The sequence below is a fragment of the Dermacentor andersoni genome, chromosome 2, assembly GCF_023375885.2.
Source record: "Dermacentor andersoni chromosome 2, qqDerAnde1_hic_scaffold, whole genome shotgun sequence".
Lineage (NCBI taxonomy): Eukaryota > Metazoa > Arthropoda > Arachnida > Ixodida > Ixodidae > Dermacentor > Dermacentor andersoni.
The window spans coordinates 206,888,653-206,908,316 of record NC_092815.1 but is presented as its reverse complement, the minus strand read 5'-3'; the positions used below and the strand labels follow the sequence as shown (position 1 = coordinate 206,908,316).

The 19,664-nt window shown below is 48.3% G+C and overlaps 1 protein-coding gene across 2 annotated transcripts in view; it reads left to right on the top strand.

The window, feature by feature from the left end:
* Positions 1–17,964, top strand: part of LOC126540122 (uncharacterized) — a 48,335-nt gene extending 30,371 nt beyond the window's left edge. The window contains exon 6 of one of the 2 annotated variants that reach the window (XM_072286302.1): positions 17,761–17,964. In XM_072286302.1, coding sequence (XP_072142403.1) covers positions 17,761–17,933 — 173 coding nt within the window. In that variant the 3' untranslated portion in view covers positions 17,934–17,964. Of the gene's footprint in view, positions 1–8,707; positions 9,010–17,760 lie in introns of those variants that run through there. The other variant, XM_050186912.3, reaches the window with a different exon arrangement.
* The last annotated feature ends 1,700 nt before the right edge of the window (positions 17,965–19,664 follow it).

The window sequence follows — 19,664 nt, the reverse complement described above, 5'->3', positions numbered from 1 at the left end:
TCACATGGTAGTCACGGTTGAGGATACAGCAACAAAACTGCGAATGGCGAAACTAAGTTTATTGGGCGAACCTGTGCCCAGAAAAAAACAGGCTACACTCAGTGCTCAACGAAAACGGCGAACACAGTCGGCGATCATCAAAAAATCTGATCAGCTGGTCAAGCGCCTCGGCTTTTATACATTAGTCATCGATTGTTCCAAAGTAATCGCTAAGACCCTCGTGTTTTCCATAAAGTTCTACATTAGTCGCGTCGCGCATACATGCAATCAGATTAGAGAAGGTTCATTGACAGACATCGGATGGAACCATCGATAACATTCCAGAAACTTCCGATACATACAGGGCTGTCCTGCGCTGTGCGATAATATTTGTTAGGCGGTGAAACGAGGTGACCCGATATTGCTGAATATTGACACGTACACGTGTCAATATTCAGCAAGATAATTTGCAATAGAGTAATGACAACACTGGACTTTATTCAACCAAGGCAACCAAGGGAACCAAGGGCTGACTTAAGGAAGGGATACTCTACAGCAGTCACAGAGGCATTACGTAATCAAGGAGCACAGACCGCTTGCGTAAATATCTCAGAAAAGATCTGCAGAAATTCCACAGCTACCTTAATTCTGCACAAGAAAAGTAGGAACGTACCTAAAACAAAGGCGTAAGACAAAGAGGCAGAATCTCTCCAATGCTAATCACTGCGTGCTTGGAAGAAATATTCAAGCTATTAAACTGGGAAGGCTTAGGAGTAAGGATCGACGGCGGATATCTCAGCAAACTTCGATTTGCATATGACGTTGTTCTATTCAGTCACATTGCAGAAGAGTTAAAACAAATGATTGAGGACCGTAACAGAGAGTCTAAGAGTGGGGTTGAAGATTAATATGCAGAAGAGAAAGGTAACAATATATAGCCGGGCAAGAGAACAAGAGTTCAGGATTGCCAGTCAGCCTCTAGAGTCTGTGAAGGAGTACGTTTAGCTAGCTAAATTAATCACAGGGAATCCTGATCATGAGAAAGAAATTCACAGAAAAATGAAAATGGGTTGGAGCGCATACGACAGACATCGCCAGCTCCTGACTGGAAGCTTACCATTATCATTGAAAAGGACGGAACAGAATCAGTGCATTTCACCGGTGCTGACAGATGGGGCAGAAATTTGGAGACTGACAAAGAAGCTTGGGAACAAGTTAAGCACCGCGGAAAGAGAGATGGGACGATGAATGCTAGGCATAACGTTAATAAAGAGAAAGAGAGCGGTTTGTATCAAAGAGCAAATGGGTATAGCCGATATACTAATTGACCTTAAGGGGACAAAAAATGGAGCTGGACAGGTCATGTAATGCGCAGGTTAGATAAATGTTGGGCCATTAGGGCTACAGAATGGGTACCAAGAGAGCGGAAGCGCAGTCGAGGATTGCAGAAGATTAGGTGGGGTGGTGTAATTAGAAAATTCGCATGTTCTTGTTAGAATTCGTTGGCGCAGGACAGGGGTGATTGGAGATCGCAGGGAGAGGCCTTGGTCCTGCAGTGGACATAAAAAAGGCTGCTGCAGCTGATGATGATTCACTAAATAACTTTTTATTTATTCATTTTGGAAAACCTTATTAAATTGCGGAATTGAAAACAACAATTAGGAAGGACTAGGAAAGCTTTCTAGTTATCACCCGTTAGAAGGTTTGACGGAATGAAAAGGTATTCCTATTAACAGTTTTGCAAAGGTCTCCCATTAGCACTTCCTTTCACGGTCATAACGGGAACGCCAGTGCATCCTTTAGCGGATGTTGGGTACAGACATTACGAAAGTGGTGCTTAGCGTTTCTGTTAAGACGTGACTTCACTACTGCTCGGCTCAAGTTTAGTATGTGCAAGGTCCGCCGTGAAGTAAATAATTAGCTAGTATATGCTTTAAATCAACTACCCAGACGTGGTAAGAATAGCTTCGATTGTGGTTGTAGTTGGCACAACGTCGTGCGGTTTGTGGCGCCGAAATTTTACAGTGGAGCTGTTAGAGCTGCGCTGGGTTTCTCTTGACGTCCGCAGCTTCGCTAAACTGGGGGAGAGAGCTGAGAGAGAGTGAAAGCAGAGTATAAAACTAGCACCGCCCAGCATAGCGACACGGCGAGGGTGGGTGGAGCCCAGAGGGGGAAAAGGAGCGGTGCCCCCGCGAGCGAGGAACGCGGCCGGGATACGGGCCCTCTCCTGTGGCCCGCGAGGCACGGGGTTCCGCCGCTCCGTACAGAGTGGACACAAACTCGGCGTCTTCTACGGTGTTCGCCACGCGAATCACCGACGCCGTAGCAGACGCCTTTGGCGGACGCCGTAGCGACGTGTTGCCGGCGCCTGTGTGTTTTGTGTGCGGTTGGGCATTACTTTAGTGGCCTTCCCCCAGCTCCGGTGCTCTCTGGTGTTTGTGATAGCAGAGCCACGCAGAAATTTTACGCTAGGGGAAATAAGAAAAAGCGACACGGTATTGTTAACAGTGCGCATGTGCACATCGTATGTATAAGACACGAAAGGGTGACAGAACGTAAAAAATCAAAGAGGGAAACGAAAGTCGCAAGCCTCGTTTCTGTGAATGGCGCATCACATGGAACTTCTGTCGCATCTCCTCCATATGTGCGGCGGCAATGCGCTAGGAAGGTGGTTGCCAATTAATGCACTGAGTGTCGATTGAGACAGGTAAGTCGACTCACGCGGAACATGTGAACACTGCCTCATGGCACGGCGGGAAAGCGGAAAAGTCAGATGGCTGAGTGAGTGAGTCAGTGAAGAAACTTTTATTGCAGGTCCGGCGAGGACGCGAACTCGTCGCGCACCTGGCTAGTCCCACGTCGGGACCGGCAGGTCTAGCCCACCGGCCCGGTCGCGGGCACGCCGGACTGCCAGGATTCGCTTTTCTAGAGCGGGGCTACGCAGAAGCGAGTCCCACTCCTCCTTGATGAACTTGGGGTATGTCGACCCACGCTCCCACAGCATGTGCGCTAGAGTGGAGGTCTGCCCGCAGTAGGGGCAGGCGTCGTCGCGATACACGTCCGGGTAAGCCTCGTGGAGAACGGACAGACACGGATACGTACTGCAGAAGCCTAAACGAAACGGCTTGCGCCCTATTCAGCTTGGGGTGAGGGGGTGGAAAGGCCCTTCTAGACATGTAGAAGAATTCAATAATCTCGTTGTGAGTAGCGGGAGCGTCCCTGTGGCCGTAGGGAGGAGGGGAGTCGGTGCTTCTTGCAGAGGAAGCGCGGTCGGTGAGGTCACGCGCAGCCTCGTGAGCAGACTCATTGAGGTTCGGGGGAGCACCCTCGACCGACCCTACGTGAGCTGGAAACCAGTGGATTGAATGATGCGTGAGAGCATATCGACTCGAGCTGCTAAGAAGACGAGCAGCTTGCTTGGCGATGCAACCCTTCTGAAAAGCCCTAACGGCCGTTTTGGAATCGATATATATCTCGAACCCACGACCGTCTAGCAGGGCGAGGGCGATGGCGGCTTGCTCGGCGACTCCGGGATCTGAAGTGCGAATGGAGGCCCAATTGGAAATCTTGCCGCTAGAGTCGACCATCGCTGTACTCCGCGGTGTCGACGAAGCTTGCTATAATGTCTCGTTGCTTGATATGTTTGACGATGGCTGCTGCTCTGGCCTTGCGTCTCGCCTCGTTATGGCCGGAATGGACATTTCGGGGCACAGGGGCAACATCGAACTTGTCTCGAATGCACCTAGGGGTCGGGGTAGTGACCATCGGGAATCCCGCAGGGTGGTAACCCAGCTTTTCGAGGATGTGTTTACCTGCCGCTGTGGTGCTCAGGCGAGTGAGTTGCGCGCGTTCTTGGGCTTCGGCAATCTCCTCGGCAGTGTTATGTACCCCCAGCTTGAGGAGATCCTCGGTATGGGTCCTGATGGGTAGCCCGAGAGCCCTCTTGACCACTTTGCGGATGAGAGCATTGAGCTTGTCTCGCTCCGCTCTGAGCCAGTTGTGCATAGAAATTGTGTACGTAAAGTGACATAGTACGAAGGCATTGATAAGCCTGAGGAGATTGCTTTCCTTCATTCCTCGGTGCCGGTTTGCTATTCTGCGAACGAGGCGGAAAGCGTTGTCCGTCTTTGCGATGATCTTGCGGAGAGCCGTTCCGTTCCCGCCGTTGAATTCGACAAACGTGCCCAGGACCCGAATAACGTCGACCCTAGGTATCACCCCCCCCCCCCCCCCCGTCACAAGTGCGAAGACTGATGCTGCTTTCGGAGACTGGCTTCCAATCTTTGGGTCTGCCTCCCTTCTCTTTTCTGTAAAGCAGAAGCTCCGACTTGGCGGGGGAGCATCGAAGCCCGGTAGGGCGGAGACACTCCTCGATCACATCGATCGCCTCCTGCATGGATTCTTCAACTCTGCCCTCGCAGCCTTCGGAGCACCATAAAGTGATGTCGTCGGCGTATATGGTGTGCTTGACGCCCTCCACGCGTGCCAACCTCTCGGAAAGGCCAATCATACAGATGTTGAACAGGGTGGGTGAGATGACGGCGCCCTGAGGAGTGCCCCGCCCTCCGAGGGGCACATCGTTGGAGCGGAAGGCCCCAATACGAAGCTTGGCCTTCCTGTCCGTTAGGAAAGAGCTGACGTAGCTATGGAATCTGGAACCGAGACCCAGGTCTGAAATGGTCTTTACGATGAAGCTGTGGAGCACGTCGTCGAAAGCTTTCTCGAGGTCAAGACCGAGCAAAGCCTTGACGTCTCTGGAACGGCCATCCACAATCTGATGCTTTATTAGTTTCATTGCATCCTGCGTCGAGAGTCCGGCGCGAAAGCCGATCATGTAGTACGTGTAAACCTCGTTGTCTTCGAGGTACCCGTTGACTCTGTTGAGGACGACGCGCTCCATGACCTTGCCGACGCAGGAGGTTAGAGAAATTGCCCTCAGGTTCTCGATGTTCGGGCCCTTGCCGGGCTTGGGAATGAGCACCGTGCAGGCCATCTTCCATTCTGCAGGAACAACGCCGCTATGCCAGGACTCGTTGACTTTGTCGGTCAGAAAGACGATCGACGTGTCCTCGAGGTTTCTCATCATTCTGTTGGTGACTCCGTCTGGACCCGGCGCAGACTTGCGGTTGAGCGTGAAGATGGCCTGTCTGACTTCGGCAACGGAGAAGTCTTCGTCGAGCTTGGGGTGTGGAGGGCCTCGGTAGTCCGGGAGTTGGGTCACTGGATCTCCGTCGCGACGGACGGGCAAGTATTTCTGTACGAGTTTTGAGACGAGCTCATCGACCGTGTGAGACCTGGTGGCTTCGTGAAGGGCCCGGGCCAACGCATGCCTCTGATTTGACTTTGAGCCGCTTTCGTCAAGAAGGTGCTTCAGCATACCCCAGGATTTGCCGTTGCGCATCTGTCCGTCGATGGATTCGCAGAGCTCGTCCCACTGCTGCTGGCATAGCGCCTTGCAGTGGTCATCGATGATCTTGTTGAGCTCCGAGATCTTGTTTCGGAGCCTACGATTGAGCCTTTGACCCTTCCATCGGCAGAGCAGGGCGTTTTGGGCCTCGATCAGGTGTGCAAGTCTGCTGTCCATCCGCTCAACGTCGAGATCGGTTTCCACTTTCTTGGTAGCCGCGGAAGCGTCGTTCCGGACGCCTTCGCACCATTCTTCGAGGGTGGCGGGTGCCCTGGCTCTGCCGGGTTCTTCGCGATTCTTGCGAAAGCGGTCCCAATCGATGAACGTGAATTCCTTGATCCTACTCCGAGATACCTTGAAGTTGGTCTCGAGAATGTAGTGGTCGCTGCCGAACTCCATTGCGGTGTTTTCCCAGCCCACGTCCTCAACGTTCCTGACGAACGCGAGGTCGGGTTTCGAGTCCCGGGTGACGGAGCTGCCGATGCGCGTAGGAAAATTCTTGTCAGTGACCAGAGTGAGGTCCATCTCGTTGGCGTCTTGCCACAGGTTGCGCCCCTTGGTAGTGTCGTAGACGTAACCCCAGATGTCGTACGGTGCGTTGAAGTCACCGACGACGACCAAGGGTCGAGTGCCGGCCAAGTCGGTCGCTTTCTTGAGGATGGTCTTGAACTGCTGGCGCGAGTCCCTGGGGTTGCTGTAGATATTGAGGACAAACACGCTGTTTCTGCGCTGATTCTGCTGTGGTACGTCGAGCAGGATCTCAACCATCACATATTCAATTCTACCACTTGCCAGCTTGAGGTCGTGGGTGAGATGAGTCAGCCTTTTATCAATCAAGGTGCAAATCCCTCGCCCCCCGGGCAGGCCCGACACGGCCCTGTAGCCCTTGAGAGAGGCGGCAGAGACTAATGTTTCCTGGAGAGCAATGACTTGAGGCTTGACAGCGAAAGACCTGAAGAATTGCTGCAGGGGAGCTTTTTTGTTAGAATACCCCCTGCAGTTCCATTGCCAAATGCGAAAACTCTCTTTGGACCTATCCATTATGGCAGATGGCTGCCAGCCTGCGATCTCCTGATTGATCTCGCCGAAAGCAGGTTCCGGCTTGATTCGGACTAAGGAGGCCGCGCCGAATCTATACGCTGTCGGGTAGTACAACTGCGATGCGGAAAGAATGTGATCTGCTACGGTCTCATTCCCGTAAACGTGGTTATATAAGTACTTCTGTAACAGCAGTGATAAGGATAGGTTGATCTAATATTCGTCATTGATTTTGAAAGGCTGCTTCACTCCGCGCCAATAAAGGTGTGCTCACGTGGTTTCCCCAGTAATCTTTAACGCAAAGTGAGCTAAGATTTATCTTGCCTTTTGAGCCCAATGAAGCACTAAAAACCAAGAGGATTGTTAAAGGTGATAGCAGTGAGCACAGTTGTCGGTCCTTTAAATTTGAAGTTACTCACGCATCGAGTCCTTCTACTATCTATACGTGTATGACGCCGTACATTCCAAATAGTGCTGGCATACATTCAAGAATGTACAAAATTATTCGTTACTGGTTCCCAGTCTGATTGACACGCCTTCTTTCCCTGTGAGAAACGGCTGCAATAATCATAGTTAATTTCAACTCGCTAGTTGACATTAGTGATGATGACAACTATGTTGAATATAGCGGGACAGTTTAGACTTTTGAGTACATGTTATTATTTTCGACTTGATCCAATCGGGAACGGCAAAATAAATCGACTTTTGCTTCTTTTCCTATGGAATATTAATAAATATAGTTTCCTTTTTATAATTCCGATAGCTCAGTTGCACATTCTTCTCTTATAATGCCATAAATATAGAGACGGTCTAGTTTTTGGCCTGCGTTTAGTTCTTTTGTAGAGCCTGACCCTTCGCAATACCTTTATCTGTATTAGCAGTGGTGTCAGCCCGGCAACTTCAGTGCCTTTCTCGTTGCAAATCCCCACATAGTGGGGCTACCAAAAACTGTGCCAAACTGCGCGTTCCGACATACGCGGTTCCTAGCAATGGCAGGGTCACCGCCAGCAACCACAGTTGAGTGAACTTCCCCTATAACAGCAGAGGCTGCCAGGCAGCAACAGGCTCACTGTTTTCATTGCTTCATTGCGGAGCCCTGTACTGAGGGCTCTCTAACCCAGTGGTACCTGCTAACATTAATAATGTTTCCCTTCATTCGTTATCTCGACCAGCGCCCGGAAGCGGCATTCTTCTCCTGTATTTTTCCACATTGGATCCTAGTATCCAAGAGTTTTCGGAGACGGATTTACGCGCTTTGCGTTCCACGGGAATTGCCAACTTCGCGCCTGTGCTGGCTAATGGTCCGTTGCAAGCACCACGCACTGATGCAGATGCGCTGAGGCTCTGACGTTATTTCTTCCAGACGAGAAAATGACTCCCACGAGAAGAGCGCACGCGGCCTTTTTCTTGAACTTATCGATATTGTCGCCAAGCAAATCTGTGTAATAGATTGCACACGCAATCGTTACCATGTGACCCTGCGCACCACGCTTGTATACTACTTGTACGGCCCAAAGCTGGTGCGGTGCCTTTTAAGGAATAATGACAAGGCACTTCTTACAGCGCAAAAAAGAACAGAATTTAGCTACTGGCAATTGCCAAGGTATGAGAGATAAGTTTGGAATGTATCGACGCGTGATAGACGTCTTGAAGGCCTGCGCACGTCCTACCACACACTCATCTATCGGTGTCTTTTTTATACCTCTTATCTCTTAAAAACTCGAGATTTTGTGCATATTTAGGCGCGCTCACGAACGCTCAACACACCTAGAGCCTTCTGTTAGATACCTCAAAAATGGATGACTGGCGCCTAGAGCGTTAGGAAGATGTCATAATCTTGGTCAGCGCTGTACGCAAAACGAGCTACAAGAATGCCAACAGTGTAACGAGGACACAGCGCTTTGTGCCAGTATGACTGAACTATCCAACTCGCCAAAATCACCGCTCTATTAAGTCACGAAGAAGTCCGTAACAGCGGTGGTGGTCTCGAGCCTGTTTTCCAACACAGCAGCCAAATGCTGCAACAACCAGGCCACGCTCGCACGCATACTTGTGCGAAAACCGCTCTTGGAAACGTCTCGTGTGGGCGTCACTTGCCAGTTTGTCGCATTCTTACCTCATGACAGCTAGCGCTTGAGACGCTGTGTTAGAATGCACTGCCTTCGGGGTCTGCCCGTATTTTACGCCAGACGGATACCTACAAATGGTCGAGGTGTGCCTATAATGCTGTCGGATTAAATACGGTTCCCTTGTTTCTGAAATTTTGGCTTTTCCTATTTTCAGAAATCGTCGCGAACAGTGTGAAAAGCACGTTGGAGAAGGACTTCGGAGGATACGCCAAGTTCGTATACGAGGACTACGCGTCCTTAAACGAAGGAGTGGTTCCCAGCTCCTCGCTGTCATCCACCACAAAAGCTATGGGCAGTACTTGGCCCCTGTGGGTTTCCATAGGAATTTTAAAAACAATAATCACCGCGTGAGAAGGCGGTTGCAATGCCGAGTTTTGTAAAAGAGGTGTTCTAAAGCTCTCTAAATCTTTGTTAAAGAAAAACAAATGCTGTGACAATATAGATCACGTTCACTAATTCTTTGGTCGTCAGTTTTCTAAATAGAAGCACAGTGTGATGCTCGTCCTGGTGTGAAATAGACTGCTCCTAGCGCCAACCGACGCTGCTACACGCGGACGTGAAAGCTCGGCGCTCTCGGTCAGCTATCCAAAAAGATGACGATAATGAGGTTGGGCGGCACGTGCTAGTCCAATCTAAGAGCCTGCGACTCTGGTCCTCTTGTCCTGGCGCTCCGCTGCAAGCTCTCGGTTTGCAAGTTTTCGTGACTCCGGACTACGAGAAGACCAACCCCAGCAACCTACTGCCCTCAGGCAACCTTCCGCATGACGCTACCTCGCACCCGCAGGTAGAGTCACGTGCAATATGACCTGCAACACCGGTGCCTGTGGTCGAAGGGGCTCCACGACTGTACGGCTGCACATACACAGGATAGGTTCCAGACCTAAACACAGCTTCAATTAGTAGTATGTATTAAACGACTATTTCGCATGTCAGAGCCTCCGCGAAGCCCTGGAGCCCCTTCAACCACGAACAAGGGTGTTGCAAGTAATATTGAACGTGACCATACGTCGCAGTTCTACAGCTTCGCCTGCCCATGTTCGGGCGCAAGGGCCCACAGATTTGTTTCACCCTGGTCGAAGCTTCTTCCGGTCTACGCCACATCATCTCGGACACTTGTCGGTATCGGCACTTACTCGCCAACCTGACTCCCGAGATCGCTCACGGGGTAGTGGACGTCATCGCTGTACCTTTGGGTGCAGCGATGACGTCCGCTACCTCGTGAGTTGCTTCGGTTTCTGGTCATCGCTGCACCTTTGGGTGCAGCGATGACCAGCAACCGAAGCAAAGTATTTCAGACCGCCCAGCGGCGAAGAGTGCGCACCTCGAGGACGTGCTCACCTCTGTGGTGACGAGACTCTACATTTTAAATCAGCCCCCCTAGCACAGCGCAACGCACGACATTGTCACGCGTGGTCCACTTGTCGCCGCTCGTCCGCGCCGCTTCTTCGGTGAGCGTCTGTTCATTGCTAAACGATAATTCGAGCACATGCTTCAGCTGGGTATTAATCGCCCTTCGTCCAGAAGTGGGGCTCCCCGCTCCATCTGATGCCCAACAAAGAACCGAGTGACTGACATCCGTGCGGCGACTACCGGGCGCCCAATGCTAACGCCATCCGAGAGAGCCCACCACAAACCCTTCCACACATTCAAGACTTCACAGGCCACTTGGAAGGATGCAAAATCTTTAGTGACGTAGACCTTGTCAAGGCCTATCATCAAATTTTTGTGGGGCTGCCGATATACCGAAGATGGTTATTACGACGCTGTCCGGCCTGTTTGAGTATGTGTGGGTGTACTTTGGGCCACGCGACGCAGCTCAAACGTTCCAAGGATTCATTCCAGAGGTAACGCGCGGACTCCCGGCTGTATTTGCCTACATCGACGACATTCTCGTCACGAGTCCCAATTCACAAGATCATGAGCGTCACCCCCGGGAACTCTTTCAACGCCTTCAACAATTTGGCCTGGTTGAAAACCTCCAGAAATGCGTCGTTCGGTCTTCCGAGCTCCAGTCCATGGGCCCCAACATCTCGGTGCTGGCGAGTTCGTACGTTGCCCTCCCACGTCAAGGCCGCCCAAGACTTTCCAGCACCTACTTCACTACGCCAGCTGCGTGAGTTCCTGGGCCTAGTTAATTTCTCCCGGTGCTTAATTTCCCACTGTACTGAGCTTGCGCGTCCGTTGACTGACCTTTTTCGAACAACCAAGGGCTCCTCATCCGCGATTTCCTGGTCTACCGAAGCTCAAGATGCTTTCAAGGCTGCGAAACAAGCCGTCGTTCATTCGCTGCTTCTCATCCACCAAAGAACTAACGAACCTACTCGCACCATGGTGGATGCTTCCACTGTGGTCATCGGCGCTGTTCCCCAGCAGCAAATCGACTCCAAGTGGCGTCCACTGGGATTCTTCTCTCCGAAGCTCCAACCTGCGGAGACTTGCTACAGCGGTCTACTGCACCATCCGGCACTTCTTCGAGGGCCAGCCATTTTATGTTCTAACGAATCATAAGCCTCTGGTATATGTCGTACGGACAAACTCTTCCATGTACACCACACGGGAACTTTGTCAACTGGCCTATACATCGGAGTTGACTTCGGATATCCGGCACATCAAAGGCACCGAAAGCGAGGCAGCCGATGCACTCTCCCGCCATACCCTCCTTGGTCCTTCTACATCAACTGTGGACTGGGAACGTCAAGCTCCCGCACAGATTGATGACGCTGAGCTGGAAGCTCTGCGTTACAATCCCCGTTCCCTCCGTCTTCAACTCGTTCCTCACCCGTTTGGGCCTGGCTCACTCTGGTGTGGAGTGTCAGCGAAGCACTAAGGCGGACTATTTAGGGAGTGGCCATTGTGCAACGGTGCCCCTTATCAATCTCAGAAAGTTTTCCTCCCGAATAAGGGTGCTCTTTGAAAGAGAATCGACCAGGCTCTCATTGCTGACGAAGAGCTATGCCTAGCATTCACTGACTTCACTAACGCCTTAACATCTATCCCTCATCAAAGGCTACTTCATGTATCGTGGAGCTTAAGCAGGCAATTTCTTCACACAACTGATACAAATCTCTGCACGGGCAGTCAGGCCAAGATCGTCACTGTTGTTGATCTCACAACATCAATTCCGACCTAGGCCGGGATTCTAGAAGTCTGTCCGCTGAGTTAAATACACTTTAACTCGGTCAGAGACCCCATCAATAGACACATTCAACGTGGTGAGCGACGACACAACACCCTCGCCTGAGCCGATAATCTCCCGCCCGTCGTGGCATGCCCCACTCTGTAACAAAGAGGTCATCATCATCATCAGCCTGGTTATGCCCACTGCAGGGCAAAGGCCTCTCCCATACTTCTCCAACTACCTCGGTTATGTACTAATTGTGGCCATGTTGTCCCTGCAAACTTCTTAATCTCATCCGCCCACCTAACTTTCTGCCGCCCTCTACTACGCTTTCCTTCCCTTGGAATCCATTCCGTAACTCTTAATGACCATCGGTTATCTTCCCTCCTCATTACGTGTCCTGCCCATGCCCATTTCTTTTTCTTGATTTCAACTAAGATATCATTAACTCGCGTTTGTTCCCTCACCCAATCTGCTCTTTTCTTATCCCTTAACGTTACACCTATCATTCTTCTTTCCATAGCTCGTTGCGTCGTCCTTAATTTAAGTAGAACCCTTTTCGTAAGCCTCCAGGTTTCTGCCCCGTACGTGAGTACTGGCACGACACAGCTGTTATAAACTTTTCTCTTGAGGGATAATGGCAACCTGCTGTTCATGATCTGAGAATGCCTGCCAAACGCACCCCAGCCCATTCTTATTCTTCTGATTATTTCAGTCTCATGATCCGGATCCGCAGTCACTACCTGTCCTAAGTAGATGTGTTCCCTTACCACTTCCAGTGCGTCACTACCTATTGTAAACTGCTGTTCCCTTCCGAGACTGTTAAACATTACTTTAGTTTTCTGCAGATTAATTTTTAGACCCACCCTTCGGCTTTGCCTCTCCAGGTCAGTGAGCATGCATTGCAGTTGGTCCCCTGAGTTACTAAGCAAGGCAATATCATCAGCGAATCGCAAGTTACTAAGGTATTCTCCATTAACTCTTATCCCCAATTCTTCCCAATCCAGGTCTCTGAATACCTCCTGTAAACACGCTGTGAATAGCATCGGAGAGATCGTATCTCCCTGCCTGACGCCTTTCTTTATTGGGAATTTGTTGCTTTCTTTATGAAGGACTACGGTGGCTGTGGAGCCGCTATACGGCTCGTCTACACCCTGATTCGGCAATGCCTCCATGACTGCTGAGGTTTCGACTGAATCAAACGCTTTCTCGTAATCAATGAAAGCTATATATAAAGGTTGGTTATATTCCGCACATTTTTCTATCACCTGATTGATAGTGTGAATATGGTCTATTGTTGAGTAGCCATTACGGAATCCTGCCTGGTCCTTTGGTTGACGGAAGTCTAAGGTGTTCCTGATTCTATTTGCAATTACCTTAGTAAATACTTTGTAGGCAACGGACAGTAAACTGATCGGTCTATATTTTTTCAATTCCTTGGCATCCCCTTTCTTATGGATTAGGATTATGTTAGCGTTTTTCCAAGATTCCGGTACGCTCGAAGTCCTGAGGCATTGCGTATACAGGGTGGCCAGTTTCTCTAGAACAATCTGCCCACCATCCTTCAACAAATCTACTGTAACCTGATCCTCCCCAGCTGCCTTCCCCCTTTGCATAGCTCCCAAGGCTTTCTTTACTTCTTCCGGTGTTACCTGTGGGATTTCGAATTCCTCTAGACTGTTCTCTCTTCCATGATCGTCGTGGGTGCCACTGGTACTGTATAAATCTCTATAGAACTCCTCAGCCACTTGAACTATCTCATCCATATTAGTAATGATATTGCCGGCTTTGTCTCTTAACGCATACATCTGATTCCTGCCAATACCTAGTTTCTTCTTCACTGCTTTTAGGCTTCCTCCGTTCCTGAGAGCATGTTCAATTCTATCCATGTTATACTTCCCTATGTCAGCTGTATTACGCTTGTTGATTAACTTCGAAAGTTCTGCCAGTTCTATTCTAGCTGTAGGGTTAGAGGCTTTCATACATTGGCGTTTCTTGATCAGATCTTTCGTCTCCTGCGATAGCTTACTGGTATCCTGTCTAATGGAGTTACCACCGACTTCTATTGCACACTCCTTAATGATGCCCACAAGATTGTCGTTCATTGCTTCAACACTAAGGTCCTCTTTCTGAGTCAAAGCCGAATACCTGTTCTGTAGCTTGATCTGGAATTCCTCTATTTTCCCTCTTACCGCTAACTCATTGATCGACTTTTTATGTACCAGTTGCTTCCGTTCCCTCCTCAGGTCTAGGCTAATTCGAGTTCTTACCATCCTATGGTCACTGCAGCGCACCTTGCTGAGCACGTCCACATCTTGTATGACGCCAGGGTTAGCGCAGAGTATGAAGTCTATTGCATTTCTAGTCTCGCCGTTCGGGCTCCTCCACGTCCATTTTCGGCTATCTCGTTTGCGGAAGAAGGTATTCATTATCCGCATATTATTCTGTTCCGTAAACTCTACTAATAACTCTCCCCTGCTATTCCTAGTGCCTATGCCATATTCCCCCACTGCCTTGTCTCCAGCCTGCTTCTTGCCTACCTTGGCATTGAAGTCGCCCATCAGTATACTGTATGTTGTTTTGACTTTACCCATCGCCGATTCCACGTCTTCATAGAAGCTTTCGACTTCCTGGTCATCATGACTGGATGTGGGGGCGTAGACCCGTATAACCTTCATTTTGTACCTCTTATTAAGTTTCACAAGAAGGCCTGCCACCCTCTCGTTAATGCTATAGAATTCCTGTATGTTACCAGCTATGTTCTTATTAATCAGGAATCCGACTCCTAGTTCCCGTCTCTCCACTAAGCCCCGGTAGCACAGGACGTGCCCGCTTTTTAGCACTGTATATGCTTCTTCTGGCCTCCTAACTTCACTGAGCCCTATTATATCCCATTTACTGCCCTCTAATTCCTCCAATAGCACTGCTAGACTCGCCTCACTAGATAACGTTCTAGCGTTGAACGTTGCCAGGTTCATATTCCAATGGCGGCCTGTCCGGAGGTATTGATTGAATAAAGCCCCTGCGAACCTATTTGGGCGTAGCCCTGAATCCTTCCAAATATAGCTACTTCTACCTTATCCCGTAAGGATAAGGCCGTCTCCTGAGTGGCCTCAACAGCCAGGCGCTCTTGGGCCACCGAGTTGGCTTCGAGGCACTCTCAGACGCTTTGCACATCGTGGATGAAGCCGTGTCAAAGAGACAGCGTCTGGAAGCGTTTGGACGCTGTCGTGATGCTTGCCTACCTTGCTTTGAACTTCATGAGGCGGTGGGGCACTTTAGGAGAGAGTGACCGGCAGACAGAGGATGCCTTACTAGTCACGCGATGCGCCTAACTAGTACTTATACGGCAGCTCACCGTGCGTGTCATGCTACTTGCTGGCGAGCTCAGTGAGCTCTGTGGTATCGAGAGCACGTGCTAGTTGCTCACCTCGCGGGAAGGTGAGCTACGTTATATCGCGTCCAAGGATCTTTTCTATCCTCCAGGTATCTACGCCACTCGGCCTATAAACGAGATGTGGTGACCCAGCGCTGCGGGTTCATTTCTATCCACGACAGGACCAATCAAAGCAAGATCGTTCAGTTTGTCACGGGCCGCCTTGCCAGACCATATTTTATGCGCAACCTGAAGACAAAGGAACACGTCACCGCCTGAACATGGAAAAGTTAGACTACGGTTTTCTGAGTTTAAACGAATATTTGGTCCATGGCTTATGAAGGCTTACAGAAGTGTCCCACGCACACTAACAAGCTTTGGCAGCAAAGGTGAGACCGAAGGCACATGACGCCTAGGGTGGCGCTACTCGCTTTGATTGTTTGAGAATGAAGATCGAACTGTACGTGTTATGACCATACGAGTCATTACCTTCGAACAAAAAAAGGGTCTTGCATTATTCAAAACTGCATAGATGTGTTCACCATTTGCAGCTTAAAATAAAAATAAAACTTCACAACTGATACTAAATGCACTCTCCAAAGCGTTACGCTATGCCAGTGCATTAGGTTATACAGAACACATTCTTCAGCTCTCGTCACGGCCCAGGTGTCGATTCAGCTTCTTCAGAGGTGTTTCATTGTATGGGACGGCACATAACCCTTCGCTTAATTATTTGCAGGATATTACATTCCAATTCTCTCATATGAGATAAATTCAGTAGACAGCTTTAATTTGCCCTGAATGTATTACAGCTGTCTGCAGATAAACTGGAAACAGCTTGCAGTATCTACAGTTAGTGAAAATATAATTGCAACTGGCATATTATATGCAACTCATAGTGTACAGGCATCGCGAACATCAATAGTTAGGGAAAGCTAGCTTTTTCTACTCTGGAGCATGGATCCTCCACCATATTCGAATGCGAAGTGGGGTGTAATTTGTAGGGTATACTCCTGCGTAAATTTCACAAGCATTTCTCCTTGTCTGCGCCACAGATCATTGTTGCTACGACTGGAAAACCAAAGTGCCTGTAGCGCGCACCCATAGAGAACAGTATGTGAATCCTTAATGAACAGTAAACATAATGAATAATCGAATAACTTCTAGTATTTTTCAATGAATTGAACACTTTTCGCTTTCCACTGAGGTGCTTTATGAATTTTCAGGTTGGCATGTCTGCACAAGGTTTGGCTCCAGGATGTCATTTTGCATGAAAGAGTGCGTTTGTGTGCATGACGCTACGTCGGCAACGTTCTGCTGCACAGAATGTCATGAGTTCTCTTATGCGATGGTAACCGTCTCACAAACCGGCTGCTCCTTTGGAAGTTGGAATGCAACAGTATTGCAAAGCGCATTTGATGTTCTAACAAAAGTAATCGTGCCCTCCCATCCCATCTCCTCACTTGATGCCTAGTGTTATAATACCATGATCGACACCATGAAACTCAATGTGGTGTGCAATTATTGTGTGTATTGTGTGGGGAGGGGGTATATTAATTTTAACAGCTTTTCCGTATGGCTGAATCAGTATTGTAGAGTGCTGTTTGTTTCTTCCACTCATTGTTACTCAAACTTCCCTTTTGATTGTGGCAACCAGTGTAATGTTGTTTGCTAGAGCTCCTGTCAACCTACATAATGTGAAAACATCTGTGTTGAATGAAAGAACTGCTAATGTTTTGCCAGGAACTAAGGTCCAGTGAGGGCGACAAATATTAAGCTTTAACTTGTGGATATTGCTGCTAAAATGAACGCCCACCGAGCAGAACTGTACATAACATTTTCTTCGGCTTCTTTGAAAATGGACTTATTTCCTTCTTCAAGTAAGAGAGACTCAACAGCAAGACAGAAAGTGGAAGTAATCAACAGTGGCATGGATATAAACCGCGCTCAACGTTTCACAATGTTGCATCAGGTTATCATATTGCCCGTCCCAATATTTGCGTAGGCATTTCTTTGCTCTTTTATGGTCATACCCAGTGCAATTTTGACATCCTTATTTATTGAATATCTGGTCAATATATTTTTCTTCATCGGCTTTCTACAACGTGTACTCATAATGTGCCTTCATTTGCCATTTACATTGCGCTTAACCAGGTGAATTTCGATATGAAGTTTATATTACTTGAATCTTCATTGCTTGTATTCCAAATGTCCAAACAATTTATCTTAATTCCTATTTTGATTTCTGGGAAGACTAGCTCTACTGGGTCGATGCTTGCTGACATGTGTACATCTTTTCTTCTTTTGGTCACCCTTACTCTTTGAAAGAACTTACAGCAGTGCCCCTACTGCTCCATCAAAATCACTGTTAAACACATCCCTCCTGCCTTCATTTGAACACTTTGACTTCTTTTAACCTACTATATGATCCAGCTTCTTCTCCCCCAGTGAAGGTAGGGGTCAGTGAGCTATGCACACACAAAAATGTTTGCCAAGGAAAACAGTCGCTGCAGTGATGGCAGATACCTTTGTTGAATTGTCGGCTATTGCATCATCCCTTGTTCCAACAACCTTGATCCATCTTCATGTTTTTTTAACACATCGTTTAGCGCTTTGTTGTATTCTGCTATAATTCTTTTTTGCCGATATCTTTAGGATGGAAAGTCACCAGTACTATTTATTCCTCTTAACAGCAGCACGTTCATCCTTGCAGGGCATGCGGGATCAAGAACAACTTTCACTAGGAAAGAGTGCGAGACGAGTGGTCGAAGAAAAAGTTTTTTCTGTGACCTAAATAACCTGACGACTGAAAATGTTCACCTACTTGCATATATTACGCAATTCATTTATATGGCAAAGTACAAAGTTTTTATCTTTAGAAACTAAAAAATGAATAAATGAAAATGCATGAAAAATCTTTTCAGTTATGTCTATGTGTTGGCCAGACAATTTTCTCAACGGCGACCTGCTGCTTCCGCTTTGAGCTGCCTTCGTGTCATTTGGATTAAAGAAAATGTACTATCAGGGACAAAAGTCTCCAGGACGTGCGAGCGGCGACGAAATTGCATCTCTGCGCTATCACCTAGAATCAGCCACACTATAATCAACGTTCAAAACCACAGGAAACCGTGGGCCACGTATGCACACTCTCAACGAACATGCTAGCGTGGCTCATCCCGGCAGATAGCGCACCAATAAACTTCGTCTACGCTCGCGCGCCCTGGGCAGTTTAGTCCCCGATGGTACATTTTTCCAAACAATGAATGGGCTCTAAGATATAATATGGAAACTACATGTATTTTACCGGTTGGACCGTATAGTAAAGATTCAGCATACAGCGTCGTACGTTTTCTGAATACGGGTAGCGCCTGTACTTTAACAGTTGGGCCATATAGTGCAGATTCAGCACACAGTCTTCTTTTTCTAGATACAAAAGCACTGGTATCTTCTATTACGGTCTCTATTTTACGCTGTCCGTACAATGGAACTGACTGTTATTTATTTAAGGACAAGTATTCGGTCACACATTACCAGCACATTTGCCGTATAACCAGGAAAATCTTTTTCCAGTGGCAGCACAGTCGTTTTCTCAGTGTACGTGACATTGGGGTTCTGAGGGCAAGTTTTAATCTTCATTACGCACTTTTCGTCGATTAACGAATGAATGAACGTTAATTTCATCTTGAGTACAATTTCAAGATGAAAGAATGCAAGTAGATGAAGGAATGCAAGTATCTTATTCACGACGTCTTGTCGAGGTCTTGCCTATCTTCAAGCTGGTTTTTCTTTGGCATAAGTATCTGGCTGTATTTGCTTGAACTAGATGTTCGTATCTTGAAGTTAAGTAGCTGTAAGGGCTCCTTCTCTATGCGACGTTGGCGACTGACATTTGTCCACGAAGAGTTTTACCCATGCTGTCACTCTTGCGATCCGTAACCAAGAACTAGATCTTTCGTAACTGAAAAGTGGTTCTCTTATCATGCTCACCAGTAGTGGAAACATGGGGAAGGCCGGAGATGGAAACAGTTGCTGCCCTGGCAAGTACCTGGTAAGTACGTTTGTTGAAATTTCGGCTACCGCAACATTGTCGAAATGTTGGCTCCTGCTTTCACCATGTTCTCGTTTTGCTGATTACCAGCAGTGAAACGCTTTTACTTAACTCAGGAGCAACTTGTTCGTCTGCCGGTTCAGAACCTTGAATGTCAGATTTCGCTGGCCAACTATTTGCCATACGTAGAACCCAGTTAGGTACTTTCCAGCACAAACGGCGATTCCGAAGGTCTGTAAGCGAAAGCCTGGATTTCAGCACCATTTTGTAGAAGCTTGCGAAGAAACACACAGAAAGGGTGGTCGATGAACCAACATGGCGTTCTAATGCAACAAGTGACGGTTATGAGAGCAGATGAGTGAGGACAAAGTTTGTATATGGAGAAACATCATTATATTATATAATAATATATTACCTATTGTAATGATCAGAGGGACTATTATATTTATATGATCATCAGCATCAACATCATCAGCATGGTTACGCCCACTGCAGGGCAAAGGCCTCTCCCATACTTCTCCAACTACCCCGGTCATGTACTCATTCGGGCCATGTTGTCCCTGCAAACT